Genomic DNA, 24,839 nt, shown 5'->3' with positions numbered 1-24,839 from the left:
TCACAAGCCTCAAAAAAGCAGCAAGAAAGATGAATTTACAGGTTAATGAAAGAAAAACTAAGTACATGCCCGTAACCAAGAAAGACTACCCTAGTTGGTTTACATTCATAGAAATTAGCTCGTATAAGTTTGATGTTGTGAGTAGCTTTACCTACCTTGGATCAGAAGTTAATTACAAGAACAATGTTCTGAAATCCAAAAACGTATACTGTCTGCTAACAAGTGCTGTCATGGCCTCAGAAAACATCAGAAGTCTAAGCTGCTGTTTGGGAAAACTAAAGTCCTGATGTATAATGTTTTAGTAAAGCCTGTATTAACATATGGTGTGGAGACCTGGACACTCAAAATTTGATGAAAGACAGCTCGATATATTTGAAAGAAGGATTTTGAGGCAAATTTTTGGCCCAGTGGAAGAAAATGGTGTCTGGAGAAGAAGATAATCATGAATTGTATAATTTATATAACGAACCAAACATTGTTAACTGTATAAAGATCAGAAGGTTGGAATGGGCGGGACATGTACTGCATGCTAATGACAGAATGATAAAGAAGATATTTAATGCAGTACCAAAAAGAATCAGGAAAGTTGGGAGACCAAACTTAAGGTGGGAAGAAGGGGTGAGAGAGAGGATGTAAAGATAATTGGAATCAAGAATTGGAGTTCTGCACTTAACAGGAATGAATGGGGAAAACTTCTTCAGCAAGCCAAGGCCCACAAAGGGCTGTCGCATCAGTGATGATGATGAACATTATGAGGACAGTTTGCTAAGGGTCAACAGCAAATGATATGAAAGTCATAGTATATTAGATGATGTAATGATGTGGGAAGAAAGTGAACAAAAATTAGAACAACAACTAAATACCTGGCAGAGGGCAATTGAAGAAGCAGGCATGGAAATAAGTTTAACGAAAAGTGAGGTAATGAAAATCAGTAGAGAAAACAAAAAAGAATGATGTTGGTTGTAATGGAAAAATTCTTAAAGAGGTAGATGCTTTTAAATACCTACGAAGTAAGCTAATTGAGAAAGGAAACATCAAGGAAGAAATTTCGGAGAGGATAGGAAATTGCTCAAAATTTTATTACTGCGAGGGATCTTGGGTAAAACAAAAAGGGACGCTACGAAACACGCTATACACCAACCCTCTAAAGAAACTACAGGGAGAAATAGGCTGAAATGGTTCAGTCACTTCAAAAGAATGGGACAAGAAAGATTACAAAGAAGAGCTCTGGAATGAACACAATCTGGAAGAAGACAAATTGGAAGACCCTGAACAAGATGGAGGGATCACGTCGTGGATGACTTAAATTGGAGAGGACTACAGTGGCGGACAGTGATGAACGATAGAATGTGGGGAAAAAAGAGAAGATTGGAAGAGGCTGTGTGAATGACCTGCATAAGCAGAAACATATCAGGAGGAGGAGGAGGAAGAAGAAGAAGAAGACTGCAAAATATTACATTGTGGGACACACGGTCTAGTTCACCTCGTGGAGTGGTGGAAATTGCCAAGGCTGGGAAAGCAGTATGTATGGGAGAAAGACAGGGAGGAGGGGATGAACTGCCTGGCCGTGCCGCCTCTACCTGCTTCCTGCCGCTCAGTCCTGTCTCTGCGGTGCTCAAAGAGCGAACTTTGATACCCCAAAACAGGTGCTAAATATACGACTGGGCATCTAATTTTGATCTGGCTGAATAAAATATTCCCATTGCAGTCATCGTACTGAATCTCAATCAGATCAGAGACTTACAGATGAAAGGGTTTCCTTGTCTGTACTCCAGCCATGTATAAGCTTCATTTTCAATTCTCATCGCATTGGTAGGATGGCTGTAATTTGGCTGCACATGTTCAATTCTTTGATTAGTAAATTTAATTATTTCATCAGTAAAATACAATTTCCAACATTTTAATGGAGTGGATACATTTCTTGCTATTGGTTTTTCACCAGGCAAAAACCTTACTAAATGATGTTCAGCAGCTTGTCTGTTACATGGTGGACGGTGCATATTCCGTTCTGACTCCCCATCTTTTCCTGTGTAAAATGGACCAGAAACAATGCCGTCTTCTGCATCATCGTCTACTGATTATGCCTAATCTATGTTTTATTCGACTCTTCAAGTATAATACCAATATAAATAATTTTTCTTCAACTAACCTTTCCATAACTGATTTACATCTTCACAGACGAAAGGACTTCACACCAAAGAGCTCTATCAACGTCGATAAACCTTCGACTTTCGTCCTTCAAATAAGATAAATACATCTATAGACAACCGAATGCTTTTTCCTTGCTCCCACAATTACGTAAGGAAGACTGTTATCTTATAATAACACATTCGACTTTCACTCCTTCAGCCAGTTAAATAGACTATAGGCAGCTGAACAGCCATTTAAGAGATCTGTTGTCTTATCACAACATACGATATTGACATCTGTAACAGTGTATCAGCTTTGCTTTTTCTTATCATCTTCAAGGAGGCACATTTCTGTTTCATTGTAAAGACTGAGCTGTTTACTGCCCTACCCCAACAAGTTTTTCAACGCTCCGGAAAGTATATTCATGTGAACTTATGACATGCAGCTTGATACTGCAATTTTAGCCTAGGACATTCTAATATTTTGTATGTTTAGACTGACACCTATAATGATATCCTCTTTTTATGGCTTGTAAGAGCAATCAGGATCCTGATTTTTCACCATACAGGTTTGAATTTGAGGCTGATGATGCCCTTAATATGGGCGAAACATGTCCCTTAACATTTTATAATAATATTTAATTTCTAAAAAGATCTCTTTGTATTGAATAGGTGGATATATAAATAAACACTTGTAACATACTTTGTATTTAAGTGGTATGTTCCGAACTGTCAGTGGAGAGATGGCGTGGGAGGACATCAGTAGACGAATAAGTTGGAGTGGTGTCTTTAAAAGTAGGAAAGATCACAATATGAAGATAAAATTGGAATTCAAGAAGACAAATTGGGGCAAATATTCGTTTATAGGAAGGGGAGTTAGGGATTGGAATAACTTACCAAGGGAGATGTTCAATACATTTCCAATTTCTTTGCAGTCATTTAAGAAAAGCTAGGAAAACAACAGATAGGGAATCTGCCATCTGGGCGACTGCCGTAAATGCAGATCAGTAGTGATTGATTGATTGATTGATTGATTGATTGATTGATTGATTGATTGATTGATTGATTGATTTATTTATTGATTGATTGGTAGGAAAACAACAGATAGGGAATCTGCCATCTGGGTGACTGCCCTAAATGCAGATCAGTAGTGATTTGATTGATTGATTGATTGATTGATTGATTGATTGATTGATTGATTGATTGATTGATTGATTGATTGATTGAAAACATACTGGATCTTGATCAAGTCCAATTAGGTGGATTGTATTCAATTTCATTAGTTTGCTTTAAATTGACTGTTAAAGTAACAGAAAGGAAACAAGTGTCCAGCTCCTTGATTGGTCAGCGTAGTGTCCTTCAGTTCATTTGGTCCAGGGTCTGAATCCCAGCTGGGTAGGCGATTTTAACTGTGTCAGCTCAAGGGCTGAGTGTTTGTGTTTGTCTTAATACACATCTTCATTTACATTCAATACATCATACTACAAACCACCACCAGAAACTTGCAATAGTGAACACATCCTTCCACATAGGATTGGCTTCAGGAAAAGCACCTGGTCATAAAATCGGACTAAATCAATTTAAAGTGCTCCACTGGGTAATTGCGAAAGGGCCAGGAAAGAGGAAGAAAAAGAAAGGAAACAAATGATGAAGGAAATGAAATACTGTATAGTAAGCTGGGAATGAGGATACAGAACAAAATTTCAGGAATTAATTCCTTGTATTTATTTTTTATTTGATCAGTCCCAGTGGATCATGTGCCACTACAAGTCTCCTCCATAGTGTTCTATCCATCACTGCCATTTGCCATCCATGTATATCTGCCGCTGACTGTTGCAGGTCCTCGTGGAGGCCATCACTCCACCTCTTCCTTGGTCTACCCAGGGGGTCTCCTTCCTCTGGGGAAGGAGCATCTGTGGTCTTCCATCCTAGCCACATGTCCAGTCCACTGCTGTCGCTTGCTTCTGATGGTCCCTTTTATGTTGGCCTCTTGGTACAGTTTTTCTAGCTCGCAATTGTCCGATCCTCCATTCACCCATGTTTGCATCCAACAGTGGACCAAAGATCTTTTGCAAAACTTTTCTCGCAAAAATGAGAAGTTTGTGAAAGCCCTCCTCTCTGATACTCTACGTCTCGCAGCCATATAGTACAACGGGCTGGATCAGGGTTTTGTACTCTTGAACTGTTTCGAGATAGTTTTGAAGCAGAGTAGTTGTGTTAAGTTGTAGAAAGATTGGTTTCCTGCCTGGATCCTGGCGTTGATTCGTACTTTGTGTGATTAGTCTTAAGGGGGGACGTCAACCAATATGCATGTGCACGGAAAATACCATATATATATCCCATACCACAATTCACAAATACATGAAAATTGATGGGCCTATTACTAGTACAATTAGCTAAAAGTTCTGCAATTTTCAGATTTCTACCTAAAAATTTCGAGTTTATATTGAAATTAAAAGTTTTAATTTTGTAGACCAGTTTATGTACTTTTTTTTTTTTTTTTTTTTTCAACGAACCTTCAGATCAAATTTTCTGAAAATTGAAATTTAATCTCGCCAATAGTGTTTCAACAAGTAGGCGCAAGGATAATTTTCTTGGTGTAATATGAACTTTTTTTAAAATTTTAAATTTGCATTTAACAAATTAATGAAAAGTGTTGAACAGATGCCTCTTAAAAATGTTTATTTTGTCAAATATACCATTTCTGTTGCAGTAGAATGTGTTCTTATTAGTTTATTAGGTGTAAAAAATTAATTCAACTACCTTTCATAGTGTCGGAAAGGAAGGAACATTTGTTACAAAAAAACGGATATACTGGAAATCATCAATGAAAGTTTGTCGCCCACAAAACTGTATATATTGAGCTAAAATGTTCCAGAACTGTAGTCCTTTTCTTCTCATATTCTGCTCTTCTGTTTTCACTCCTCTTCTGTTGCCTTCTTCGTTTCATTCCAGCCAGAACCTCGGTTTCAGCTGCAGCAACTCGTTTTTGGTCAATAGTTCTGAGGATCTGGCATGTGCAGACACCAGTCTTGAAGCCCGTGTTTAGAATGGTATTAATTCTTCCTTCATTTCCATCATTGTAGACAAGAACAGCATCATTTGTGGTAATTTTGACAGTGGTGAAGGAGCAAATGGTGATTTTAGGACATACCCATATCATTGAGTTCAGGGTTCATTGGTGTTTTTTTTTTTTCCCATGGAGACATCGGCGGAGAAGGTAGGGATTCAAGAGGTCTTGGCTTTATTGGTAATAAAACTGGTTGAGGTAGACTGTATGACTGGATATCAATTAATAATCATTGTCCATCTTGCAAATAGAGGAGACCGAGCTCGATAGCTACAGTCACTTAAGTGCAGCCAGTATCCAGTATTCGGGAGATAGTAGGTTCGAACCTCACTGTCGACAGCCCTGAAAATGGTTTTCCGTGGTTTCCCATTTTCCCACCAGGCAAATGCTAGGGCTGTACCTTAATTAAGGCCACGGCCGCTTCCTTCCCACCCCTAGCCCTTTCCTGTCCCATCGTCGTCATAAGACCTATCCATGTCGGTGCGACGTAAAGCAACTAGCAGCAGCAAATAGAGGAGAAAGATAGTGATCCTTAAATCAGTGTTCTAGTGACAGTCATGTTACTCGATGCTAAGGTCAAGGACAGTTATGTTTATGTATGGATAACAGCATATTCATTTAGATTGGAGTGAAGAGCTACAACTCTAGGGATTTTTGAGGATGAATGGAAATACTGGCAACATTTAACTGACATGATATCTGAATTGGAAGATTTTAGTAAGAATTTTAAGAGTTGCTAATTTTATTAAATTGATTATACCTTTAGTTAATAGACAAGGATGACATTTTAAGAAGACTGTGAATAGAATAGTGTAGTTAGTGTTCTTTTATTACATTTATGATAGATTTTATTTTAATTATGGCATATATTATGAGGGGGAAGAGCTTCTGTGGCTCAGGCGGCAGCGCGCCGGCCTCTCACCGCTGGGTTCCGTGGTTCAAATCCCGGTCAGTCCATGTGAAATTTGAGCTGGACAAAGCGGAGGCAGGAGAGGTTTTTCTCCGGGTACTCCAGTTTTCGCTGTCATATTTCATTCCATCAACACTCTCCAATATCATTTCATCTATCATTCATTAATCATTGCCCCAGAGGAGTGCGACAGGCTTCAGCAGCCGGCACAATTCCTATCCTCGCCACTAGATGGAGGCTTCATTCATTCCATTCCTGACCCGGTTGAATGACTGGAAACATACTGTGTATTTTCATTACGAGTAAGTAGCATTGATTGTGCGTCGCTCATGCAAAAAAAATCAATCTCCAAAATGCCTCGCCGATCGAGAAAAACAGTTGCAAGAACCTTGCCAGCTGACAGTCGAGTCTCGGCTTTCACTGGTGCTACCTCCCCTTTCCTCTGCCACTCCTTATTGGCTTGTTTGGATTCGGGAGTGTAGTGGTGGACCCATGTTTCGTCGCAGGTGACAATACGACTCCAAAATGCATTGCCTTCTTCCACAAACCTTGCTGTAAGCCTCTGACAGACCTCCAAATGTCTCAACTTCAGATTTTTGGTTAGAAGGCAAGGGACCCATCTGAAACACACTTTACAGAACTGTAGGTCATTTGTGTTGATTGCTTGACAGCTCCCATAGCTGATTCAGACTTGTTCTGCAATTTCTGATACTCTCACCCATCGATTGTCTTCAATAATGTCTTTAACTGCACAAATGTTTTCATCTGTAATGCTGGTCCGAGGACGGCGATCGTGTTGCTGATTTTCCACATGTTCTTCACCTTCCTTGAAATTTTTATGCCAGGCAAACACACGCATCCTTGACAGTATTTGATCACCGAACTGTGCAGACAATCTCTGACAAATTTCTGCTGCTGTGACTCCTTCACGAGCAAGAAATTTTATAATTATGCGTTGTGCAGTGGAGGAGTGCACCTGTTGCTCCGACATTGTGAGCGTTACTGATGAAACTGCGAGAAATATCTAACAGCAGGCTTTCTCCACTGCTAATGGTCTCAGCACGGGGCCAGTCCTACCAACTGTTGATGTTCAGGAAAGGAAATCCAGTTTATATTTGATCGACCTTCGTAGATTTCTATTAAGAGATGTTCCAAACTTTGGTGTTTGATGTGTAACAAATCAAACCACAATGCTTAAGTTAATATTTTTTTGGCACCTGGCACAATCCAGCATACATGGCCAAGCATCGATGCTCTGTTGAGGGATAGGAATTTTGCACAATCAACGTCTTACCACCAGGAAATATGTGCACATTTTAGAGAATATTGTAGTCTGTTCCATGTGGGTGCTTCAGCCTGCTGGTTTTATACCATTTCAGCAGGTCCTATCTCTGATCCTTGCATCCTGATCAGTTCAGGAGTGGTTCACAAGTCAAGATCCAGCTTAGCAACTGTCCTTCTTGTGCAGCAGACATGAATCACATCAGGAACATAGGCCAAGACTGAGAGAGTAATGGTAGAAATTTGAATATGAACAGTGCTCCCTGTGATGTTCTCAGTGTGGCCTGAGATGAAGTGACAAGTGACTACAATTGCATATGCTTCTGCCCTAATCGCTTTAAGTGTTCTTATTCTCATTTCGAGTTTTCTGCATTGATTTTATTGGGATCTTGTAATGTAATGATTTATACTCTCAAATGCGAAGCATTTTGGCTTTGAAATTATTCTCAGAATTTTCTAACCAAGATATTGCTTAGTTACTCCATCCGCCCTATGTGCTGCCAATAAAAACTAAGAAACAGTGTTAGATTTTTGTCCACCCAATCAATACACATCACTTTACAAGTGAAAAACTATTTAATTAAAAAACATATGTTTTTAATTAAATATGTTAAGTATGTTTTTTAATTAAATAGTTTTTTACTTGTAAAGTGATGTGTATTGATTGGGTGGACCAAAACCTAACATTGTTTCTTAATTTTAACTGCATTAATACGGATCTATACGACGAAGTTCGTAAATTGTACCATTGTGCTGCCTCCGTGGAATCCTTCACTGTGTTAAATATCACTTGCAACTGGCCAAAATATTTTTTACTTCATAGAAACAACCACAGTTGGGATAGCTTCCCATATGAAATAGACTATAACCTATTATTGAGTGCAAAATCATGTGTTGCTTGCATTTAAGCAATAAATTACAACTTAGGTAATACTTTTTAACAGAGTGAAACCTGGTGCATAATTTACCAAATATGTTGCATATTGTGTGTTTTCCTAATTGTTTTAACAGTAAATTTTTGAGGCATAATAATGAAAACCTAGTAAGTTAAAGCTTGAGGAGAACATGATTACCAATTTCAGTTTAGTCAAACTGCTCTGGCAGTTCTGGTTATGTAAATTGTTCTGCCAGTTCTTTTGTTAATATTGTACACTCAACAACGCACAAATTGGCCATCACATTTTTTTTCAAAAATCCTTTTGTATGAAAAAGGATGAACATACCGCGCAGATGGTAGGATACCAAATATCGCCCTTTTGACCATGGCTATTTTCAATTTACGAATATCCTCACATTTTGAGAATGTGTAAAATTAAATATATTTTTTTCCAGTCAATTTTTGTGCAGATCAGTGTACAAAGCTTGTAAGAAATTCATTCTTGTTTTTCTTCCTCTTTTCTAAATTCAGTTACAACGGCGTCATGAACAAATGAAGAAGGCTTTAGAACAACAAGTGAAGGATCTAGAAGATAAGAGGAGAGAGTATGAGAAGGAGAAACAGATATGGGAGCAGACCAACAATGTAACATTAGAAGATTTACGGCGAAGAAGTCTTGAAGCTAATTCCAAAGAGTAAGTAGCTATCAACAAAGTTAAGTGTTTTTTTCAATAACACTATTGCTCCAGTGATAGTTATATTTTTCATCTTTGTTAACATATCCCAGTCATTCTACTGTATGTATATTCAGACTAAACCCATCTGGGACATGGGTTTGAAGTGACAATGTGATCACTAGAAACAGGCAATATGAAGAAAATTTTGCCAATATATAAAAAAATTAAAAATGTGTATTTTATTGCCAAAATACCTTTTTCCCTAAACCGTTCAGAGCAGATTTACACCATAATCTACAAAATAAACCTTCGTAGACCAAGTGTTGGCTATGTTTAATAACACAATACCAAATGAAATACAATAAATTACAATTTATGTATAGTCTCTCAGAACCATGAAGCTTTTACACTGAGAGAACAAAAGGAAATCACTAGTTACTTTAGCCGGACTTAACACCCGTTACAATATGCTATAAGTAGCTTTACAGTATTTTTGGATAAAAGTTTGCATCTTCCGTCAATATTGTTTTGTAGGATCGCATGATGTAAATGGGAGCATTCAACTACCTAAATCCATTTGGTAGTTTTCTAATTTATTTTGTTATTGTCCAATTTTAATATATTTTGGCATTCTGCATGTGTGTGTGATTATACGCCATACTACAAAGTTTTATACCCCTATCTGTAATAGCTTCTGAGATATTGATAAAAAATTATTTAAATTATGCATTATTTCAAAATTTGCCTTGCACAGAACTAAGAAAGCACAATCATAAAATTATTTTCTGCTGTATTATTCCTGTACAAGTTAATGTAAGCATTCATGTTCAGTCTTCTATTACTTAATGTGATACAGTAAATTTTCTGAGCAATCCATTTGTACAACAGCAAAAGTAATGCTTGAAGTTATAGAACATTCAACAGAGAACATGCAGAAAAATGTACAGTTCGGTTGCTCTAAAACTGATGAACAAGAACACATTTTATCTTTAAAAATAGAAATAGGAGAAAAATACATTTTTATGAAAAGAAGCAGTTTTTACACTGTCAGCTTACCTTATCAACTATTAGTCCTGCACTGTAAGGGATACCCTTCTTGTTCTTGTTCTTCTTCTTTTTTACAGCCCCCAGTTTCCGTTTTTGAACCTTTTTCTTGTGACAGGCTGGTTTTCCCCTTTTGAGAAGCTGACCAGGCACTTTCATAAATCCTGCGACTGTTGCGTCTCTTCACAATTTCTTGTGTGACACGAGGGACTTTCGCTGAGGACCTGAGTTCTGTTGCAGCAGTGCATCCCATATTAAATTGTGCTACAGCATTGCAAACAGCAATACTCAGTCTTTTCTTTGACATGAAAATTTCTGTGGGACCCTTCTGCTATAGTAGACAATGCGAACACTCATTCTGATTTTGTGTTGCTCCTCGCACACATCGGGTCAATAACTCATCAGATGCCAGGCTCTGATAGACTGGAATTATTTTTAGGACTAATGGTTCTGAAAGCTGGATGGACATTTTATCATGGCTCTGTGGCTTTATGCCTTGTACCATAAATTTATTATAGAAGCATCAGGAATCGGAACTCAAACCAGGACATGAAAACCATGAGTTTATAGCGAAACATCGGTTATCAAAATCACTGTAAAGTATTTCAGAACTAGAACGTCATTGGTATGCTATTCTTATAATCACACATTACTATATGAAACATAAAAATATCCAAGTATAAAGCACCATGCAGCAAACAAATCCTGAATCGATTTTGAATATATTATTCTATTTAAGTATTTATATTCAAGGTTATGAATTTCATTATTGGTTCCGTATTGTATTAAGATTACATATAATTTTACAAAGTTTATTCCACCTACTCAATACTGTAGAATAATTGCAATGTCTATAAATTCATTATAATATGTTAGCAAGGAACTAGTTTCGACCCTATGTGGGTCATCACCAGCCTAAATAAGATACACTTTTGATTTGCCGATATCCTAAAACAAAATTACATTGTGGAAATAAAAACTAAGAGTGAACTGTGTATGTGGTGCGGTAATATACATATAAAATGGTGGAGTGGATGAAATGTTGATAGATCAAATTATGTTGTACTGATCAATGACAAATAAAATTTCAGGTTTACATATGTTGCAATTAGACTGTAAAAATAGTATCACAATGATTTTCTACAATAATTATTAAAATATTGCCCCCTTTTTTGTTGTTGTGAATACTCTAAAATTGCACATTAAAAGTATAAGATGCCGGTCTGAATACAAAGTCCAGATGCTTCTATTGAATTCTATATTTCAAGTGAATCTTCAGGTAGAAAATGGAATGTTGAACTTTGATGCAGAGGGGGTGTGTCTTGCTTAAGGTCCAATATTTCTGGTACAGAAAATAAATGTAGGCAAAACCATGCAACTTCTTAAAATATAATGGGTTCTTCTTGTGATATGAAGAGAATTCCCAATCCAAGTTGGAACCAATAGAACCTTGCACGCAATGTGAACGACTTGACCGGTAACACATTTCTGCATTGATTTTATTGGGATCTTGTAATGTAATGATTTATAATTGTATCAAATGGGAAGCATTTTGGCTTTGAAATTACTCTCAGAATTTTCCAACCAAGTTAGTTACTCCATCTGCCCAATGTGCTGCCAAAAAACTAAGAAACAGTAACACTACCAGTCAAGTCGTTTACATTGTGTGCAAGGTTCTATTGGTTCCAACTTGGATAGGGAATTCTCCTCACATCACAGGAAGAACCCATTATATTATAAGAAGTTGCATGGTTTTGCCTAAATTTATTTTGTGTATCAGAAGTATTGGACCTTAAGCAAGACAGATACCCTCTGCGCCAATGTTCAACATTCAATTTCTACCTGAAGATTCACTTGAAATATAGAATTCAATAGAAGCATCTGGACTCTGTATTCATACTGGCATCTTATACTTTTAATGTGCAATTTCAGAGTATTAACAACAACAACAACAACAACAACAAAAAGGGCACTATTTTAATCATTATTGTAGAAAATCTTTGTGACACTATTTTTACAGTCTAATTGCAACATATGTAAACCTAAAGTTTTATTTGTCATTGATCAGTACAACATAATTTGATCTATCAACATTTCATCCACTCCACCATTTTATATGTATATTACCGCACCACTCTTTTAATTTTTTTTTTCCACAATGTAATTTTGTTTTAGGACATCGGCAAATAAATAGTGTATCTTATTTAGGCTGATGATGACCCACATAAGGTCAAAACTAGTCCCTTGATCACATATTGTGATGTATTTATAGACATTGTAATTATACGCAATGGGATTAACCAGTAAATTAGGGGAAGTTTTAGAAGCCTAAGGAATGTTCTTAGTCAGTTGAGTGATAAGTTTATATAATACTAGATGTGCGGTATTGAGTAGGTGGAATAAACTATATAAACTAATAAAATTATATGTTAGTATTTATATTCATCCTGTAGTACTGTTAGTAATACTTCTTATCAGTGCCACTAGATTGGAGCCCAGCACAATCTCCAGGCATGTGGCGGGAAGAAATCTGATACAATTAGCTTGAAAATTGGAGAAAGTATACTCGCTAGCAAATTTACCACAAGAAGGCATTTAAAGGCCCATGCGCCGGACATTTAAAACTTGCAGTAAATCTTTAAAAATGTCGGAGTAAAAAAAAAAAAAAAAAAAAAAAAAACCATTGCTAATTGTTCTGCAAAGGCCAGGTATACCTTCAGGTATCTTACCAACTTGGTAGAGAGTAGAATATGATAGATTATTTTCTAGCACTAAATCATAATTGTTAGAAGCAGCTGGAGGCAGCTGTACCAGATGTTCCCCCAAACTAGCCAATTATCCCTGTAGGCCTAATACATGCTGGTCCAGGCAAATTGGCCATGCGGTTTGGGGCTCGCAGCTGTGATCTTGCATCTGGGAGATAGTGGGTTCGAACCGCACTGTCCGCAGCCCTGAAGATGGTTTTCCGTGGTTTCCCATTTTCACACCAGGCAAATGCTGGGGTTGTACCTTAATTAAGGCCACAGCCACTTCCTTCCCACTCCTAGGCCTTTCCTATTCTAACATCGCCATAAGACCTATCTGTGTCGGTGCGATGTAAAACAAATTTTTTTAAATATGTACTGGAGTGCTGTGACAACTTCTTTGTGTCCAGCTTCTCCAGTATTTTGCTTCTCACTTATAATGGAAATATTAACAGAGGGAGGAAAAAAATCTTGTAAATAATGGGGAGGGTCCTTTTTGAAAGTAAAACGGTGTAAATCTTACAAAATATCAAGTAATATTAAGATTTTCATAAAATATGAAAATTTTACCAAATTATTGTGAAATTGATTTTTCACTCAAATTGAATTCTGCACACTGGAAATTGTAAAAACCAGTCTTCCCATAGTGCTAACTGGAGTGGTTTAGAAAATGGAATTTCTTATTTAGCATGTCTCTAGTGATCACTTTTAAATTGGAGACCTATATCTGGAAAAATAATTGAAGGCTCTGGTTTACAATTCCATTGGCTGTACCTGAGAGGTGGTATACAGTAGTATAGCATGTTGTTTAATTTTTATCTGGGAGCATATATCCTTCGGTTGTGAAAACAGTGCTTCAAACATCTAGAGGAGAAGTAAAACATCCTGTTCCAAAATTGGAAGATGATTGAACTACTGTTCATTGCTTGAGGACTGGTATCCAAATTCTGCATGAACTTCTTTGGGGGTTTTGGCATTTATAGTTTGTTATTTATTATTACTGATTCTGATTTACAAAAACATAAACACTTAGTAAATGCTGAATTAAATGTAATTATCTGTTTAATAAAAGTTTAGCACTTTATCCTATATCTTGTGACAGGGGAGGTTGTTGGCTTTGTTTTGTGAGGAAACCGTGAAGTGTGGATTGTTTGTTGCACTAGCTTTTTTTTTTTTTTCTCTCGCACGCAACCTGGAAACACATCACTGGATATGGTGCAGAAATGATTTCCCGCTCTTCAAGCTCTTATTGTTGTAGTGTTGTATTGTTTTATTTAACCCCTTTCAGTCAGGTGTGTTTGTAAGATGTTTCTGTCCTTATTAATCAGTTTTGTAGAATAAACATACCATTAAGTCCCAAAGATGTTGCAAAAGGTATTGCTTTGGTGGAAGGTGGTTACAACATGTTTTACATTGCAGAAGTGTTGAGAATTACACTTTCCACAATTTCCAGAACTGTAGGAAAGTACAGATCTGGTGGCTATTCAAGGAGACGAGAAACAGGCCCAAGAAGAGCAACATCGGCAAGACATGATCACTTCTTATGGCTTCCATTTCTTAGACACCACCAAGTTCGAAGGGTCAGTGTTAGTGGGAGAACTGTCCTAAAAAGGTTGGAAGAAGCCAATCTTCAATCCAGCTGACCCGCCAAAGGCTCAGAAGTCGCCAAACAACATCACGCAGCTCAACTGCGTTTTGCAAGAGAATGTTGCTGCTGTACAGTATAACAATGGGAGTTGGAGCTTTTTGCTGATGAGTTGAAATTTGGCCTGCTACCACCTGACAGTAGAGGAAGGGTCTAAAGAAGGCCTGGGGAAAGGTATTCATTCTCCTTGCACATTCTCATCCAAGATGCCTTTTCAGGGTGATTCTGTGATGGTATGGAATCAATATGACTGCAAGGACAGATTTCATCTTCGTGGAGCGTGAGAGCCATGTGGTACATCAGTACATGAAGGAAATCTTTCTGGAACATGTTGTGCCTTCCACCACATTTATTGGTGACGGTTTCACACTAATGCAGGACAGTGCACGCCCTCATGTTGCGAGAGATGTGCAACAGTTCTTGGATGAAGCGGAGATTCCTGATATGGTTTGGCCTGCTCAAAGCCCCGATTTGAATCCTATTGTGCGTCTAAGGGTCCAGCTGCAGGGAAGGGTCCGTTAGCACTATCCAGACACCCTACAGGACCTGTTAGAGGCCCTCCTGGCATTGCAGCATTAATCAGGAGCATACCTGTAAGGTTGGATGCCATGATTTATGATATAGGAGGTAATACAGGATTCTGAGGATGTGAAAAGAAGTGTGAAGTAGAGAAAACCGAAACAGAGAGGTGAATTAACTTCATGAGATTCCTCAAAATTTGCTTGCAGTTTAAATCTATGTGTTGTTTCTGTATCTCTGGCTTAATTCTGCTCAGGTACCAACCAAACTAGCTCCACAACATGATCACAACCTTACTAGGACTCATTCACTTTTAAATTTGCACTTCACAGGGTAACTCATAAATATATTTATTATTATTATTATTATTATTATTATTATTATTATTATTTTGAATGGGCCACCAGAGGACCACGTGCCAATTTCAATTCCTTCTTCTTTGTTCTTTCCTTTTCTTCCAGTATGCTTTCATCTGTTCACTATGTTTCTTCTTTCTGTCTTCAGACCACTTTGAACCAGCCTTTTTTACTTTCCTACCTTGGAATCCTTCTATTTTCAATACTTTTTCCTGAAAGCCTTCTCTATTATTTATTTCTTCTGTTATGTTGTTTTTTTCTAAATCCTTTCTTACTTCATTGACCCAGCTTGTCGTTGATTTCTTACCCCACAAATATCTGAAAATCTTACTGGTTAATCTACTATCTTGCATTCGATATAAATGTCCAAAAAACATAAGTGTCCTTTTCCTCATTACATCTGATATATTTACTATTTTTTGATATATTTCAGCATTACTTCATAATTTCCAACCTACTGCTGTGTTTTGTGGGCCTAATATTTTCCTCATGATTTGCCTTTCTAGTATTTCTAGTTTATCTAAATTATAGTTTAATGCCAGACATTCACTTGCATATAGGCATCCTGGCTTCACTACTGTGTTGTAATGCCTTATTTTTGCATTTTTGGATAGGCATCTTTTTTTGTAGATATCTTTGGTGACACCACAAGCTCTCTCCATTTTATGTACCCTCTCCTCTACTGCACATTTTTCTAAACCATTTTCTTGGATTATTTCCCCTAGATATTTGAATTTTTTTACCCTCTCTATTTGGCCAATATCTGTTTTCAGAAATTTTGGTGCATCCCAAATATTTGTTAAAAATTTTGTTTTTTCTGCAGAAATTCTTAAGCCAGTTCTGCTGGCGATTCTTTCCAAGACATTTACTTGGGTTATAGCAGATGTCACATTTTCAGAAAGTATTGCAAAGTCATCTGCAAATGCAAGACAATTTATTTTGATCCTTTTGTTTCCTCTTCCTAACCTTATCGGTGAAATGTTGAGTTCAATAAGTTTTTCGTTCCAAATTCTCACTATTTTCTCTAGGACACAATTAAAAAGAATTTGGGATAGTCCGTCGCCTTGTCGTACACCAGTTTTTATTTTGAAAGGCTGTGATATCTCTCCCAGAAATTTCACTTTAGAGACTGTGTCTGTAAGTGTTTCACGGATTAGATTTGCCCGTTTAGACTTTATGCCAAATTCTTGAATTATTTTATATATAGTTTCTCTGTCAACAGAATCAAAAGCCTTTTTGAAATCTACAAACATGACTACAATGTCCTTTGAATTAAGTAACCTGTGGCGAATTATTGACTTTAAATTAAATATTTGTTCTGAGCATGATCTTCCTTTCCTGAAACCACCTTGATATTCACCTAAATGATTGTCTAGTGTTGTTTCTACTCTGTTTAATAAAATGTTGGAAAATATTTTATATGCCACTGCTAATAAAGATATTCCTCTGTAGTTATTAACGTCCTGTTTATTACCTTTTTTGTGGAGTGGATGTATCAAGGCTCCTTTCCATTCCTCAGGAATTTTTTCAGTTTTTCAGATTTCTTCAAAGAGTAGTTGTAGCTCATTTGCTATATTTGGCAAGGACCACTTCAAAAGTTCCGCTGTAATAGAATCTTCTCCGCTAGCTTTGTTGTTTTTGAGGGTTTTAATTACTTCTTCAATTTCTTTTCTTCCAAATTTTCATCAATATCTTGAAATTCTAATTTATGACTTGGTTCAGGACAGTTCAAAAGTTGATCAAAATATCTTGCTAATATCTCACAATTTCAGTATTGCTTAGTCCAATTCTGCCGTTTTCATCCTTGAAACTAACATTTGTAGTTTGGTACCCCTTTAATTCATTCTTAAAAGTCTGATAAAAGTCACGGGTGTTATTTTTTATAAAGTTTTTGTCCATTTCTATAAGTTTCTCCTTTTGAAAGGCTCGTTTAGTACTTCTGATTATCCTTGCTGTTTCCTTTGTTGTTTAAACTGATCAAAATCTTCAATTTTCTTTGAGCATTTCCATTTTTTTTCCATGTTTTAGCCCTCTCTGCTAAAGCTTCTTCACATATTTCATTCCACCATATTTTCCTTTTAATTTTTATTGGCCCAAATGTTTTCTGTGCTGCATAATTAATTGCTTTGGATATTTCTTGCCAGTTGCCTTGTTTAGCCACTTTAATTTTGTCTTGGTAGTTTTTAATTGATTCTTTTGTTATAGTAAGTCTGTCTACATTATATTTTATTAACCTCTGTGGCTTTCTTTGTTCTTTATTAGGTAGGAGTTTGGCTTTAATTTTAGAGAGATAATGGTCAGAATCAAATTCACCATTCCTTACTACTTTCACATTCATAATTTCTTTTGTACTTTTTTTTGAAACAGCCACGTGATCTAACTGAAATTCTCCTAACATTGGGTTTGGAGATATCCACGTTTTAGCTTTTCTGGGGAGTTTTCTAAAGAAGGATGACATTAGTTTCAGGTGATAGCTTTGACACAAACTGATTAGCCTAAAACCATTTGTATTTGTTCTTCTGTGGGCTGGGTAATGTCCTACTACATTTCTAAATTTCTTTTCTCTACCTATTTGTGCATTGAAGTTGCCTAATAGTAATATGGTGTTCATTTTCGGAATTTTGGATATTTCATTTTCCAAACGAACCCAGAATTCCTCTGTTTTTTGAGGGTTTTTCCTATTGTCTTCATTTATTGGTGCATGGCAATTAACAAGTGTGTACGTTTTGTTTTTGCATTTAATTGATAGGAGAGATATTCTTTCTGAGTTGGATTTAAATTCTGTTACATTTCCTATTATACTTTTATGAATGTAGAAAGCTGTACCAAGTAGTGGCATCCCCTTCATAATTTTGATTGCTGGTTTGCCTTTAAAGATCCTGTAGTTACAAGTGTCTATTACATTTTCATCTAGGAATCTAGTTTCTTGAACTGCCAAAATTTGAATTTTGTTTTTCTCTAGAAGTATTTCTAGTTCTTTTTGTTTACCAGTCTTGAGTAGAGCATTTACATTTAAAGTGCCAAAAAAGAATTCCTTTTTGAATTTTATTTTAGAAGGATTCCAAGGTTGCTCCGACTCAACCTTCTGATTGCAGTTGTTGGGACTCCCCAGAACCTTTAGTCCCAATGCATTGCGTGACGCAATGGTGGATTTCTCTTTCGAGTTACCACCTGGGGTAGTGCCTTCATTCAGTGGACTTTCCATACTGCAATTGAAACTGTATAAAATACAAAGTGAGGAATTAGATTCCAGGATAAGATCGGATTGTTAGTCCGAAATTTGATTTTTGTTCGTGGTTCACTCCACTAGGCTCTTCCACTCTCTCCACCGTTCGGAACTAAAGCAGAGTTCCTCTTCCGCCTTCAAGACCGTTGGCCAGGTTTCACCTGTAACCCTAGGCAGGGGCCCTTACTGGGTGCTACCACCCAAAGCCAGATGGACCCAGGTTTTTTAACGAGGTTGTTACTCCTCCCCCTCCTCACTTCCCCGTCTCTTGATAGACGAGGCCCCGGGCTTGGGACTGGTAATAGCGGAATTATTATTATTATTATTATTATTATTATTATTATTATTATTATTATTATTATTATTATTATTATTATTAAAACTAAACTGCTGTAGCACCCAAGTGGCATTTATAGGCTTATGGACTCCCCTATACATTTAATTTCCACTTAATTAATACAATGTTATGGAACACAACTAACAAACAAAAAAAAACTGATTGGATGCCAGTGTACTTGATGATGCTTGATATGAACTTAGCATGAGACTCTTATCCAGGGTGGGGTCATAGGCTGACTATATCCTGACTTTACCTAACCTGATGACATGTTGAACTGAAGAGGTATGAGGATATACTGGCTAGGTTATACTCTTTTGTGAAATGACACACAGTCAATTAAAATAATAAAAAATATACTTTCAAAATTAACCACCTCAATATTGTTGTAGCATACCAATAGGCCACCATCCACCTTCACAACACCTGACGAAACGACAATGCGAGAAATACACACTTAAAATGAACCAAATCAATATACCCATAGCATACCACCTCCATAACACATGACAACACAAATCACAATGCATAAGAAATACACGGTTTTCTCTTATTACTCACAATTGGCACTGAATTTAGACAACATCTGAATTAAATTAGCTGTTACGACGACCTTGCTGTGAAATAAATACTACATTAGGACTTTCTCGGTCCCTTGACACACACTGAACTCCACTGTACATATTTACACAAGATCTTCTTCCTAGCTAGAATTTTTATACCATATATAATCTGACTAGTCTGAATAACAGGCTCATGAACTTCAGCCGCATAACCCGCTATACCATCTCGGAGTTTAGGTTAAATACCACAATACCTCACCAATAACTTTCCTGACAAGTTCATGGTTTGTTTTCACAGTGAAACTATACTCATGTTATATTCAGCTAAGTATAATGGCTTAGCACTACATAGCAGACTTCAGTATATACAATGATATCTAAGCCTGACGGATGTCCCAACCGGACGTCCATCGATGAGAGACAAATCTCCAAGATACAGACACAAGCGGCATTCAATAGGACTACATATCGCACACTTCAAGTAGGACAACCAGCTGATCAGAACATTTCCACTACTTAAGACCAATAAGACCAATCTTCCGGCAAACCAGCCATAAAATAAACTTTGTTAAGAATGAAGCCATATTTTTCAATGTCGAGTCGCATGAGATCCAGGCTAGCTCGAATATATCTCAATTTCTAGTTTCTTAAAATTTATGGGCTATGGGTTCCGCATTCGAGAAAAGATTGCCGGCTCATGCTTGCAGGAAAGACCTAATCTACGTAGTGGACGTCTTCTACCCGTAATTTTATTAGTTTCCGCATTTGGCTCATGAAAATATAAAATAATCATCACTTACATCTAATACTTATTATAAGAAGTCATTGAAAGAGTGCTTAAGTTTTACAATACAATATTTATTTGAAAATGAAAATAAAACTTGAGGAGAATAATTAAATGTTGAATTCTTCTTCGAGAAAGTAGGGAAGAAATAACTGACTTGATGTCATATAAATTAACCCCCCCCCCAAATATATATAATATCTCGGTGGTGGAATGAGGTCTGTGATGAAGTGCTGACCCAAAGAACAAATGCCTGGAAAAAGTGGAACTCGACCTGAAGATCTGAAGATTTCGATGTGTTCCATGAAGCTCGAAAAGAAGCAGCCAGAACTTTCCAAAGGGCCAAGCGACTATATGAGAAACAGCAGTTAGAACAGATCGATCAGAATTCCCGGGAAAACAATTCCAGAGACTTCTATCAAACATTCAAGACTAATTTGAGAGGGTACCAAGCCCCCAGTCTTTGTTTTAGAGATGGAAATGGAATGCTGGGCTTGACCAACAAAGAAAACTGTACGATCATATCTCGGTACTTTGAAAACCTTCTTAATTGTGATGAACCAAAAGAAAGATTCCCTGTGTGCGACACGATCCACAAACTACCCAACTCAACCCCTCCTTGTAAAGAGAAGATCAAACAGATTATAAACAGCTTAAAGAATAATCAGGCAGCTGGTGAAGATTCGATAGTGGCAGAACTACTGAAGCTGGCAAATGATGAAACTCTAGATGTACTAGTCAAGCTATTTGAAGATATCTGGTAAAAAACTGGAATGATATCAACTGAATGGCTGTCAGCATTAATCCACCCTTTGCACAAGAAAGGTGATAAAAAGAATGTCAACAACCATAAGGGCATCTCATTAGTGTCTGTTTCCTATAAGATTTTCTCCAAAACAGTTCAGAACAGAATAGAAGCTCACCTTGACCAACATATTGGGGAATATCAGGCCGGCTTCAGAAAAAGCCATTCATGCCCAGAACAAATATTTAACCTGAAGGGCATCATCAGGTACAAGAAGACAGGACACAGCTACGTGGTTGTGTTTGTTGACTTTCAGAAAGCATATGACTCCATTGACCGCAAGTCATTAATGAATATTTTGGAAGAGTTTGGAGTGGACGATACATCAAGAAATTTGATCAAACAAACTCTAACCAACACAGTGTCGAAGGTAAAATTTATGGGTGAGATCTCACAACCCTTTACAATCATAACGGGTGTCAGACAGGGAGATGGACTATCCCCACTCCTTTTCAACTGTGTTTTGAAAAAAGTCATTCGAGAGTGGAGGAAGTTGTTAGACCAAGAAGAAGAAAAGGAAGATCAGTTCAGACTTGGTCCTAAGCACAAAGGGGTGTACGTTGACTGCCTGGCCATTTTTGTTAACAACATAGATTCAGCAATCAACAAGATCAATAGGCTGCCAGAAGTTGCTGAAAAGGTAGGACTCCAGATTTGTATTTCGAAAACAAAATATATGACAAACATCTGTGATGGACCTGAATGGATGATCACTAATCTTGGAAAAATCAGTCGTGTCAAGAATTTCAGATATCTTGGTGAAGTCATCCAGCAGAATGGATTAGAAGAGGAAGCAATTAATGTCAGGATGAGAAAGTTAGACCAGGCATCCCAAATGACAAAGAATATCTATAATACAAAGTCTACGAGAATAGGGGCCAAGTTCCGACACTATAATACAGTTGTAAAACCTGAGGGATTATATGCGTCTGAAACTTTGACCTTAAGTAGTAAAGGTCAAGCTGACCGGCTGGAGGAAAGAGAGCGCAGGATACTAAGAAAAATCCTAGGTAATAGGTGGGTTGATGGACAGTGGCGAATGAGACCAAATGAGGATTTGTACAGCAAGACAGAACCTCTCACAGCGTCAATTAAGAAGAGACGGCTATTATTTTATGGTCATCTCTTGAGGATGACTGATGATCGACTAACAAAAAGAATATGGAATTTTATTCGATCTAAAGCAACAAGGCCGAGATGGTTCCAGGAATGCAAAAAAGATCTGAGGCAGATTGGTATTTCAAACCAAGAAATTCATGACAGGAACGCATTCAGAAGATTGGTGAACAACTATCAAGGTTTTCAAATGGCATCAACTTCCAGAACGGAAAGGACCTTTGTCTGAAGAGCATAAACAGGCACTCATCGCTGGGCTGAGAAGATACTGGCAGGAAGTCAAAGCCGGAACAAGAACAAGACCTAGACACTGAAATGAAGTTGGTTGTTACCACGCAGTCCCTAGAGGTTCAACTCGATGTATTTAAAAAAATAAAAAAATCTAGGAAATGTCTTGGAAATATTAGATTGAAAATATTAGATGCATCTAATTGAATGAAGGGAAATATATCAGATTACATTATTTACAATGTCGTCGATTGAGAGTTATCAAATGCATTGGACGCAGAATTTTACGACTGAATTACAAACAAAAATTAGAATCGCATCTTTCATCTTATTAACTCTTGTGCAAAATGTTCCTACAATCTATCTCGCCTTCATCAAACACTTGCTAATTCCTTCACAGTGCAACGATTTTGCTTGATTGTAACTGTTCATGTTCAATTACGGACATGAGAAAATGTTTTCAGAAACCATAAAAATATTCAACATGTATTACACTTATCTAACATTCTTTCAAGATTCTTAGCGCTTTCTTCTTTATAGAGAAAGATAATCCATTTAGTTATTATATTCTTCAGAAAAAGAGCCTCCGTGGCTCAGATGGGAGCGCGTCGGCCTCTCACCGCTGGATACCATGGTTCAAATCCCAGTCACTCCATGTGAGATTTGTGCTGGACAACGCAGAGGCGGGACAGGTTTTTCTCCAGGTACTCCGGTTTTCCCTGTCATCATTCATTCCAGCAACACTCTCCATTATCATTTCATAGCATTTATCAGTCGTCAATAAATCACTTTGGGAGTGGCGACCCCATCGTACTAACAGCCTATATATGATTCATTCATTCCATCCCTGACCTGGTCAATGACTGGAAAGCAGGTTGTAGGTTTTCATTCATTCTTCAGAAAAATATGATCAAATATAATGCCTAAAAATTACTCAAATTGTTCTCTTATTTGTAAGTCTTAATTTAAGTGCTTATCTATGTTATAATATGGTACTATTAAATATATCTGACAGTCATTCAACCAGATCACGCTGTTTTCAGATGATCTAGCTTGTACGAAGATTCTATCGATTATTAACAATCTTCAGTTGTGAAGAAAAATTACCAGTGATATTGGGTAATGCAGTAAAATAAGCTTCCTAGCTTTGCTAACCTGAGTAAGAATTCTTGTGATTAGAAGAAACACATGAAAATAGGCTATTTCTATGTTATCCCTCTTATTAGGAATTATTCGATGAACTACCAACTGAATATCAACATAAGAACGTTACTGAGATCGTATTCTACGCTATATGTGGCTTATTCAAGTATCAACGGTCGATTGAAAACAGATTGTAATCATCCATTATCTCAAAAATATGCAAATTGAAACAATATCATCACTAAAATAAACTAAAACTTCACTTGCAATGAAACAATAAATATCACCAACATTATTCATCATAATCTCTTACCATTACTTGCATATAAAACAATCACTTCACATTATTCATCTCATATAACATTCTACATTACCTTAAACACGTCAATTCATTTCAACCTGACGTATATTATTATGCCATCATTGACCATTCACCTGATCACTCCGTTGTATTCTCGATCTTGGATAAATTCATAAATATCACCACATTTTACTATTAAGCCCTCAAAATCTTGTATACGATCTCATTTCCACTCAATTTCATGTCATATGTTCTTCTAAAAACCTAGCGACTACCACAACGTCGCATATCATTCACCTAAAGGAAAAACTTAACCTTTTTTCACTTAATATTGACAGCATTACAAACAGAATACCTAATTATCACTGGTTAACTGCCACCTATATATGGATATGATGGCTAGGTCAGATGATTACCTACCAACCTCTAACCTATTTATAAAAGTAGTCTTCTTATATGTTATTACTCCTACGATATTAAGATAGCACTTTCAAAAGAAATGAATTTCTCGTACAATAATAACTCAATGACTTTTTTCTGTATTCCCTCGTTGTCATTGCATGTCTCGATGGTTAGACATGCAGGCTTGGTTCACGGCATTTCCCTCATCTATTTGGGAACTCCTGGGACAGTCTCGGTCGGTTACTGGTCATCTTGGGTTGGATCCGTCATCTCGTGTCGCCATAATCTGGGTAGCTGTGGTCTCCTGCGCAATCCAAACAGAACAATACGTCAGCATGGTTAATTTCGTCATCTTACACATATAGCCTCCTATAATCTACATATCATATGGGAATACCGCTTCTTAAAAATGATCTTTGGGTTATTCTAAGACTTGTAATGTATCTACGAATATTTCAATTGAGCTCTGGTAGTCAACGTTTTTCTTTTCTCTTTTGCTATGCTGATATCACTGCTATGTGGCCTCTCAAAGTCAATTATACCGGCTAACACGTTGTTTTATAAAGATATCGTGACACAGTTGTACGGAAATCTTTTTACTCTGTAGGGACAGTTTCAATTTTCAAAGTGAAATATTATTCAGCGCCGATATCTCGCAAAATAGTTCGTAGACAGTGACCCT

At 37.0% G+C, this 24,839-nt stretch overlaps 1 protein-coding gene across 3 annotated transcripts in view; it reads left to right on the top strand.

The window, feature by feature from the left end:
* The window catches only part of pnut (septin 7-like protein pnut), a 641,502-nt gene that overhangs the window by 559,585 nt on the left and 57,078 nt on the right, over positions 1-24,839 (top strand). For all 3 annotated transcript variants that reach the window (XM_067145831.2, XM_067145829.2, XM_067145830.2), the window contains one exon: positions 8,799-8,962. In XM_067145831.2, coding sequence (XP_067001932.2) covers positions 8,799-8,962 — 164 coding nt within the window. The remainder of the gene's footprint in view (positions 1-8,798; positions 8,963-24,839) is intronic.

This window comes from Anabrus simplex, chromosome 4 (genome assembly GCF_040414725.1).
Source record: "Anabrus simplex isolate iqAnaSimp1 chromosome 4, ASM4041472v1, whole genome shotgun sequence".
NCBI classification, from domain to species: domain Eukaryota; kingdom Metazoa; phylum Arthropoda; class Insecta; order Orthoptera; family Tettigoniidae; genus Anabrus; species Anabrus simplex.
This window is presented reverse-complemented; position numbering and strand designations above follow the sequence as displayed.